The sequence below is a fragment of the Galeopterus variegatus genome, unplaced genomic scaffold (genome assembly GCF_000696425.1).
Source record: "Galeopterus variegatus unplaced genomic scaffold, G_variegatus-3.0.2 Scaffold5685, whole genome shotgun sequence".
Taxonomy (NCBI): Eukaryota; Metazoa; Chordata; class Mammalia; order Dermoptera; family Cynocephalidae; genus Galeopterus; species Galeopterus variegatus.
The window spans coordinates 151,449-161,756 of NW_007731796.1; the positions used below are offsets into that span (position 1 = coordinate 151,449).

General features: G+C 41.7%; 1 protein-coding gene across 1 annotated transcript in view; it reads left to right on the forward strand.

The window, feature by feature from the left end:
• LOC103605252 (A-kinase anchor protein 6-like) overlaps positions 1 to 4,679 on the forward strand; it is a gene marked incomplete at its 3' end in the record, with an annotated part of 106,599 nt that extends 101,920 nt beyond the window's left edge. Inside the window, exon 3 of the mRNA XM_008589830.1 lies at positions 2,916 to 4,679. Within this exon, the coding sequence (XP_008588052.1) occupies positions 2,916 to 4,679 (1,764 nt within the window). The remainder of the gene's footprint in view (positions 1 to 2,915) is intronic.
• Between the last annotated feature and the right edge of the window lie 5,629 nt (positions 4,680 to 10,308).

A 10,308-nucleotide genomic window follows, 5' to 3' on the forward strand; every position in this document is an offset into this window, starting at 1 on the left:
TTGGCTGACTCATTTCTTGGTGTTTTTGGCTTCTGACTTTGTTTTTTTGAAGAGCCTAGTCCGGGTATGAAATACAAAAGTCACATAATTGCATTTAGATGATTTTTGTTGAGACTGGCAGTTAATATTGATTTCTCCCATTGTGTAGTATAATTTAGCATTAGAGATATTCTCATCTTGATGAAACTTTTCTCCTCAATATACTTTACTACTAAAAATAATAATTTAAGTAATAAAAGTGAACATTCATTGAGCACTTACTTATCCATGTTCCAGATTTGTGTCTTACATATATTATATCCCTTAGGCTTCTCAATACCCCTATGACATGCTTATCATTTCCTTTTAACAGGTGAAGGAAATGAAGATTAGTGAATCAAGCTACTGGCACATGGTCACATAGCTAATTAGTGCTAGGGCTAGAATTTGACTCTGAAGCTTGGGTTTTTAATTATTACAGTCTACTAAAACTACATAATCAGAGGGAGAAATTACATGAAGGCATAGAGAGACATTCCAAAATGTCATCATTCATTCATTCATTCATTAAACAGATGTACCTTTGAATGCTTACTCTACACATTCCATGCTTAGTGCTGCAGGTACCCTGGTGAGTCAGCCTTTCTGTGTGATTTATATTCTCGTGGTGCTTACAAATTAGTGGGAGAAATGAATTAGTTAAATAATCACAACAGTATTTGTTTATAAACTGAGATAAATGCTTAAAGAAAAAACAGCATAAATTTGAGAACTTACAATAAAAGTTTCTGAAATAGGTGGGGCTCTGGAATATTGCAGAAGTGAAACTCAAGCTGAGATCAGAGGAATGAGGAAGAGTCAACTAGTTAAGGGATATAGGTGGGAAGAGTTTCAGACACAGCAAACAACATGTGCAAAGGCCCTGGGGCAGAAGGGAACATAGTGTGTTCAGAAACTGAAAGGAACACACTTTGGCTGATTGTAGCCAGCAAGGGGAAGAGTGGCATCAGAAAGGTCTTTTCATGACTGGCCTTGGAAGGGTTTGGGTTTTTAAACTAATAGAACAGGAAACTATGAAAAGACTTTAAGCAGAGAAGTTACAGCAACAGATTTGCAATTTGTAAAGGTAACTCTGGTGGCAGTGTGGAAAACAAATTGGAGGAGGAGGCATGTCAGTTTAAAATAATATCCAATAGTCAGAGCGTGGACTTCATGTCAGACAGCAATGGTCCAAGGCCTAGCTGGGCCCTTAGTCATGAGGCTGTGGGCTACTTATGTATCTTCTTTTGGCTCAGGCTCCTTTTATGTGAAACATGGATGGTAGTACAGACCCTAGAAGAAAGTTGTAAGAATTAAATGAAAAAATAATAATAGTAATCAGCTATCCCCATTTACGGATGAGGAAACTGAGGCTTAGGATAGTTAAATGAGGCTTATTGCCATTATTATTTATCTGCACGTTATGGGGTGACTGAAGGGAGTGGGAGATAAAGGCAAGGTGAAATTTTGATGAGAGAGAACATTCTAAAAAGAAAACAAACAAATGAACATTAAAAACTGATGTAAGATCCCGGAGAGGGCAGATCTTGGGATAATCTGGTTGATAGGAACACAGGATCCAGCAGCCACATGGGATCTGAACTCAGTTGACTCACCCTGGTTCTTCCTCCAGGAGAAAGGGGAGAAAGGCCGTCTGGGGAGATAATGACCCTTTACTTTTCAGTTTCCTTCCTTCATCTCCTAAGGGTGCTAGATAAAACCAGGCTGTCCCTCAGCCTGGTAGGCATAATGGGATTCAAAGAGCTCTTCTACCCTAAACAAAGCATCAACCAAAAATCTTTCCATTTGTTGTATGATATCAGAAACTGCATTAGTAATGAGGTAAAGCCTGAGTCACACAAAGAAAGATTAAGAAATTAAAAATACTTACTTGTAATACTATATTTTAGCATGAGGGAGTTTCAAATTGAATCAGCCTAGAATTATAAATAATAAGGGAGGTGTGCACTTAGTATCTAACATACATCAATGGGGGTGGGGGAGAGAATGCATGTAAAAGGAGGAGATGGGACTAAAATGATAAAGTTTTGACAGTCATTAATTTTCTCCAGGATTACCTGTGCTTGTCTTTGAAAGGGTGGGGCCAAACAGAACTGGTCTTGAACTCTTCATATATTTGCAAATTCAGTAGTTTACCTCCCTGTGATTCGTGAATATATACTTAACATGACTGGCTTAGTATAATTAATTATTCCACTTTTAGAATATTTGTTGAGCATCTACAATAAGCTAGTCACTGTGGTAGGTACTGGAGTGACAGTGAAAAGCAAAATAGATATTCATAGAGATTTTATTCTTATATCGCTCTGTTCCCAGAAATTTTATAACTTAAGGCTTCCCTTAAGAAATTCTTATTAGGGCCGGCCCGGTGGTGCACTGCTACAGTGCGCCGCTTGGGAGCGCGGTGGCGCTCCCGCCGAGGGTTCGGATCCCACATACAGACCGGTTCCCGCTCGTGAGTGAGGTGCGGGTGCAACACTGAGGGTTGTGATCCTGTTGCCGGTCCGGTCCGGTACGGGCGTGACACTGAGGGTTGCGATCCGTTGCCGGACATGAAAAAAGACAAAAAGGAAAAAAAAAAAAAGAAATTCTTATTAAATGAATAATACACTATTTTAAATAGAAAATTAAGGCAATAATGGATATTTTTGATGTGACCTTGACCATTTCTATTAAGGCTTTATGCTCCAGATTAAAGAAAAATCTTTAAATGTTTAAGAATAGGATGCTGTATAAAGCAATGTAGTAATTGATTAATATATTGAGATGGATGCATTTCTGACCTATATACAGGCCTGTACTGAGATTTCATTTGAGTAGCAGTTGAGTGTAATTGCCATTGCATTTACTGAAACCATTGCCATTGTCTGTTTCAGGGTCGGCTTGATTCTCTAACAGAAGTGGATGACTCAGGACAGTTAACTATCAAATGTTCTCAAAATTACTTGTCTCTGGATTGTGGTATTACTGCATTTGAGCTGTCTGACTACAGTCCAAGTGAGGATTTGCTCGGTGGCCTGGGTGACATGACCTCTAGCCAGGTCAAAACTAAACCCTTTGACTCTTGGAGCTACAGTGAGATGGAAAAGGAGTTCCCCGAGCTTATCCGAAGTGTCGGGTTACTTACGGTGGCTGCTGACCCCCCTTCCAACTGCAGTGAAGCAGTTAGTGAGGAGGTGTCTCAAGTATCTCTTTCAGTGGATGACAAAGGCACATGTGAAGAAAACAACGCTTCTGCAGTTGAAGAGCAACCAGGCTTAACACCGGGGACGTCATCTTCAGGGGAAGCTCTGACAAATGCTGTTCAACCTTCTTCTGAGACGGTGAAGCAAGAATCCAATTCCTCCTCCCACCTTGGTGCAAAGAACCAACAGCCTCCTTCTTGTGAGAATGCAACCCCCAAGCGATCCATTAGAGATTGCTTTAATTACAACGAGGACTCTCCCACACAGCCCACATTGCCAAAAAGAGCACTTTTCCTTAAAGATGAGACTTTTAAGAATGATCTGAAAGGCAGTGATGGAAAGAGGCAGATGGTCGATCTGAAGCCTGAGATGAGCAGGAGCACTCCTTCGCTGGTGGATCCTCCTGACAGGTCCAAGCTCTGCCTGGTGTTACGGTCTTCCTACCCCAGCAGCCCTGCTGCTGCCAGCCAGTCTTTTGAGTGTTTGCACAAGGTGGGGGCTGGAAATCTTGAAAACACAGTCAAAAGTCACATTAAAGAAATCTCTTCCAGCCTGGGAAGACTTAATGACTATCATAAAGAGAAACCTCGACTTAAAAAGCCACATAAGACTTCAGAAGAGGTGCCTCCATGCCGAACACCTAAACGGGGAACAGGCTCAGGCAAGCAAGCTGAAAACATGGGGAGCTCGGTGGTGCCGAATGGAATGCCTCCTCATCCTTCCAAGGCCACAAGGGGGCCAGAGACAGATTCCGCTTCCTCATCCTCCCTTGAGCCCTGTAAGCAGAGAAGTCGGAATGCCAAACTGCCAGTGCAGTCAGAAACATCCAGTTCGCCACCTCTTACTCTGAGCAGTGAATCCTCTGTTGATTCAGACAGCATCGTGTCTTCGGTACCCCTTCTTTCAAAACATGAAAGCAAAAAAGGTTACTCCTACTCCCCAAGTCACGTCACCAGGAATGGTGAGGTTGTTGAGGCCTGGTATGGTTCTGATGAATACCTAGCACTGCCCTCTCACCTCAAGCAGACAGAAGTTTTAGCTTTGAAGTTGGAAAACCTAACAAAGCTTCTGCCTCAGAAACCCAGAGGAGAAACTATTCAGAATATTGATGATTGGGAACTTTCTGAAATGAATTCAGATTCTGAGATCTATCCAACATACCATGTCAAGAGGAAGCATACAAGGCTAGGCAGGGTATCTCCAAGCTCATCCAGTGACATAGCCTCTTCACTGGGGGAGAGCATTGAATCTGGGCCCCTGAGTGACATTCTTTCTGATGAGGAATTGTGTATGCCTGTCTGTGGAATGAAAAAATACATTGACGAGAAGTCATGGAAAATGTCATCCTCCGAGAAAAATGAGAGCCATTCTGCCACTAAATCAGCTTTAATTCAGAAACTGATGCAAGATATTCAACACCAAGACAACTATGAAGCCATATGGGAAAAAATAGAGGTAAGGTGGTCTTCTTAGCCTGAATGATTGCTCACCTGGGTTTTGGAAGTAATGCTGGGAGGTCAACCCCTCCCCACTCTGTTATAAAATGTGTTGTTATTTTTGACAAACCTAACGATTCAGAAAGAAAAGAAAAAGCACAGGGATCGCAGCATCGTGACAGAGTATGCATCATTAGAAACTGCCCTTATCAGTGCATTAGCTTGATGTGTCCCTGCTGGTGTAGAATTCTTTGCCAATATCGCGCAAACCTAACACGGCTACTGATGAATGCTGGACCCCTTGCATGTAATATAAAATAAAATAGAGCAATAGCTATGCACATACAGGTACCTTAGGAGTACATGAATAGAATATTCCAGTTACCCTCAGTGCTTTTAGCCATTTGTTCTAAACCTAGAATACCTCCCACATCTCTGGTGTTAACTTCTTATAGAAATAGACCAGGCATTTCTAATTTATCTGGAATCTTTGTTTTTCTTTACTCTTTCTCCTTTTTGAGAACTCTAGCTAGTAATCATGCTATCTATACCATGTACCACCTGTGGGCTCTGGGTTGGGGAGTTGACATTCTGGGTAAATCTGTACTTTTCTAATGAATTATTAATGTGATAAAATCTTTGAGGTCAGGTTTATCAAAATTCTCTGGACTGAGTTCATGATATAAATTGTGATTTGATTCTCTAAGAGGCATCTGGGCCAAAATAGATTCAGTATGATTATTGTGGCAATGGTCTTTTCCTCAGAAGGCCATTGGAAATAGAGTTAATTTGATAATTGTAATGGTTTCTTGTCCAATGACATAGAAATGACCATGCCTTGCCTCATTTGTATAGCACTTTACAGTGTGCAAAGCTCTTCCATATGCATTTTTTTACTTGATCTTCACAACCTTCCTGTGAAGAAGGCAGGTCATGCCAGATTATTCTCCTTTTACAGAGATGGAAATAGAGGCTCAGTGAACTTAACTGGTTTTTCCCAAGCTAAGATAGATAGCTAGATAGACCCTTTTAATTGGGAAGCTGAGATATAAACCCATGTCTTCTGATTACAGAGATGGAAATAGAGGCTCAGTGAACTTAACTGGTTTTTCCCAAGCTAAGATAGATAGATAGATAGACCCTTTTAATTGGGAAGCTGAGATATAAACCCATGTCTTCTGACTCTTAGTCCAGTTTTCTTCTTTCTTTTCTTGCCTCCCTGAAAGGGGTCATAGTTATCCCCCTCACTGGGAAACTGTAAGAGCAGGGGAGACAAAGGATGCAGGAGCCATCACACTGGGTGGAGAGTATTGATGTAACCCCCGTCACTGGCTTGGAACTCCTCTCGGTTTTTTTTACATTCGTTTTTTGTTGAACACTACTCTGGGACCAGCATTACACTAGACACTGGGTAAACATATAATGCATGTGGACAGAAGGAGAAAAATATGCATTTTTCTTCTGGAGGAAGAATATGTAGTTTCATAAAACAAAGAGGGAAAAGTTAACATAAATATATAATAATAATAACATATTAGTGATTACTAACATATAGTGCTGTGGTTTCCCCCAGAATTCAAATGTTGGAAATTTGGTCCCTTGTGTGGCACTGTTGGAAGCAGGGGCTTTTAAGAGGTGATTAGGTCATTAAGAATGCTGCTCTGGTGGGACCTGGTTCATTCTTGTGGGAGTGGGTAAGTTCTTGCTCTGGTGGGACTGGATTAGTTACTTGGAGAATGGGTTGTTATGAAGCGAGGCTGCCCCTCGTATTTCGCCCCCTTTGCATGTGCCTGTTTTCCCATCCGCTTCTCGGCCATGTCATGAGCAGCACAAGGCTCTCACCAGAAGCTGACCAGATGCAGCCACCTGATCTTGGACTTCCCAGCCTCCAGAACTGTGAGCCAAACTAAACCTCTTTTCTTTATAAATTACCCAGTCTCAGGTATTTTGTTATAGCATCAGACAATGGACTAAGACATATATCAAGTATGTATGTATCCAATCCTCACAAGAACCCTAATATTAACCCCATTTTGTGGATGAGAAGACTGAGGCTGAGAGAGATCAGGAAGTCTGTTCTAGATCCCATACTATTAACTAAATGCTTTCGTGCCTCTCTGTAAGAGGTGATCAATCTGTACTGTATGGAAATACTGCAATATTGTGTAGAAGAAATAATATCAGTTGAGCTAGGATTTGCCTGGGAAGTTCTTCTGAAGTGCTAAACTTTGAGTGGGACTTTAAAGGATGTACAGGATTTAGACAGATAGGAAGAAGGAAGGTGGGCATTTCAGGTAGGAGGAGTATAAACTAAAACACAGAGGTAGGTGGGAATGGGAATGAGGATGTATGTAGGAGTGCAAAGACAGCTGTCCTGACAGGAAGGTCTGTGATCAGAGGGCAGTGAAAGTTTCCATACATATAACAGGCCTGGCTGCTGCAAGGCCCTGAAGGCCACACCAAGGTCATTAGAATTTGTTCACTAGGCATCCACAGAAAATTCACTGAAAGCAACTGAGATTAGAAAACAACCCCCAGCAACTAATGTTTCTTGAGCTCTTATTGTGTGTTTGGTTGGCTCTGTGCCAAGTATTTTATCTGGCTTATTCTACTTATATCCTAGGAGGTAGGAATTTTTCAGATGAATAAGCTGAAGTAGATAACTTGCCCAAGTCCTCACAGCTAGTAAGTGAGAAGCCAGGATTTGAACCAAGAGCCAGTACACTTAAAGCAGTGTAGTCCATGGCCTCCGATAGCCTTTTCGAAAGATTTAATTGGCAGTAACAGAAGGATGGTTCTGGAAACAGTGCGGGTGACCAGGCAGAGATATTGGCCTGTGGCAACTAATCCAAGGGACTGCCGTGGTGTAGACTGGTCAAGCGGGGCCGTTGAGGAAGTGAATGGGATCCAGAAAACTGGGTTTAGGCCTTGTTCTGTCATTAAAGCCTGGTGTGGCCCACAGATCGTCATGTTGTATCCTGGCCTCATTTCTTCTTTTGTAAGAAGAGATGTTTAACCAGATGATAGCTGTGAGTGTGTAACTGTGGCACACGCTGAGACAAGAAGGGAGGGTTTATGGAACCCTGTGGGAAGAGTTATGGCCTCATATAAAAAAATGACAAAATACTGAAGAATGCATCCTGCTTCTGGTTCCACCTCTACCAAATGGAGAGTGGTGTGTTTCTTCCTATCGTCATGCTCTGAGCGCTCTACCCTGTCTTCTCTGAGTCACAGAGCATAAGGCAGGAGGCACATAGAAGTCCACTACAAACAAGGGACTTTGTGGGGCTGGATCCCCAGGATAACACCTAGGTTGGTGACAAGTGTCTTAGATGACTAGTGGATTCCTGTCACTCCCCACCCCTCATTTGTGTCTTTCTTATAGTAGGCTGGTTTTGTTATTATAAAAGATTTCTTTTTAATACATATTCTTTATTCTTTGGGAAAATTAATTTTTTTTGAATAGATAATGTATTCACATTATTTAAAAACATAGATATTTAAAAATATCCAGTAAATCTCCCTCCCGTTCTTATCCACCATTGTGGGTTCTCATCCCACCATAGGTGTTTTTAGTTCTTACATCCTTTAAGACGTTGTTTAAGCATATAAAAGTAAATGCAAACATATTTATTAAGCAATATTTTTAAAACTGGGAGACAAGTTGCAACTTTCCTTTTCCATAAATAAAAGTTCCTCAGTAAACTTTGCAAGTTCCTGAGGGATGGTCCCTTTCCCAGTCTCTCTGTGAGAGTTCAGGGGATTTTGCTCAACTTTGGTTGGTTCATCCAGAACCTGTGTGTGGATGAATTAACCGAGCATCTCAGGTGTGAGTGCTCACCCCTGATGAGAGCTTCTCAAAGCTTAACATTGAAAGTGAAAAAATGAGTCAATCCAATGAACCAGACCATTTGTTCTGATATATTCAAGAAGTAGAATAAAAGCAATGAGGAGAAAAGAGGGAAGAACATATCTGGAGCAGATGGAATCAAACAGAATGGTGAAAAAGCAACTTAACATGATATCTGGGGCCGGCCCGGTGGTGCACTGGATGGTGCGCCGCTTGGGAAGTGCGGCGGCGCTCCCGCCGAGGGTTCGGATCCCACATACAGACCGGTTCCCGCTCACTGGCTGAGCGAGGCGCGGGAGCAACGCCGAGGGTTGCGATCCCGTTGCTGGACACGGAAAAAGACAAAAAGACAAAAAAAAAACCCCAAAAACAAAACCATGATATCTGGACACGTGTGGTCTGAGTAATAGGGTTAGCACACTGTAGCCCAGGGGTCGAATCTGCTCCAATGCCTGCTTTTTAACATAATGTTTTATTGCAATATAGCCCTGCTCATTGTCTATGGCTGCTTTTATGTTTCGATGACAGCATTGAGTAGTTGTGACAGAGACTTTTGTATGACCCACAAAGACTACAATGTTTACTATTTGGCCCTTTACAGAACAAATTTGCTGACCCCTGCTTTTGAGTAAGGAAAAAAGAAATGAAATAATGCACCTCAGCATCTACTATGTGCCAGGTTCTGAAGTAAATTCTTTCATTTAATTTACTCTGTGGAAGAATGTTACTGGTCCCACCTTACAGGTGAGGAATCTTAGTCTTGAATGAGAATNGGGAGCAACACTGAGGGTTGCGATCCATTGCCGGACACGGAAAAAGACAAAAAGACAAAAACAAACAAACAAACAAACAAAAAAACCATGATATCTGGACACGTGTGGTCTGAATAATAAGGGTTAGCACACTGTAGCCCAGGGGTCGAATCTGCTCCAATGCCTGCTTTTTAACATAATGTTTTATTGCAATATAGCCCTGCTCATTGTCTATGGCTGCTTTTATGTTTCGATGACAGTGTTGAGTAGTTGTGACAGAGACTTTTGTATGACCCACAAAGACTACAATGTTTACTATTTGACCCTTTACAGAACAAATTTGCTGACCCCTGCTTTTGAGTAAGGAAAAAAGAAATGAAATAATGCACCTCAGCATCTGGTATGTGCCAGGTTCTGAAGTAAATTCTTTCATTTAATTTACCCTGTGGAAGAATGTTACTGGTCCCACCTTACAGGTGAGGAATCTTAGTCTTGAATGAGAATGACTTGCCCAGGATCACACTGCTGCTAAGGTTAAGAGCTGAGATTCCAACTGGGGTGCCAGAGCTCACTTAGTTTTCTCCCTGAGATGTATTCAAAAGCCAAGGACTTTAGGCAATAATCACATGTTTAGAAAAATCTATTTGTAAAGCCCACAAACCACTACTAAATTAGTCAATGAACAGTGTGGCTTCTTCCTCAGGACCTGAATAGAAATTAACTGCTTGGTAAGTAGCCACTTGTCCAAGGTGGGTAATTCCTGATGCCAGGTTAATATCTGTATGAGTCCCAGGAGGGCTGGCAGAAAGCAGTGCAGGTTGGTGGCACCACAGTGAAGAATTTCAGGAGACCTGTCCTTTGGGGTATGGTGCAAAGTCCACTTCTCACATCACAGGCTTCCTGCTCACACTAAATTCTCATAACTTGTCCTGGAAGATATGACTCCGTTAGGTTGTACTCAGGTACCAAATAGATGAATACATAACATAGCTGAACCTATTTCCCCACAGAGAAATAAATGTCTTCAAATGCCAGATTATGGCATC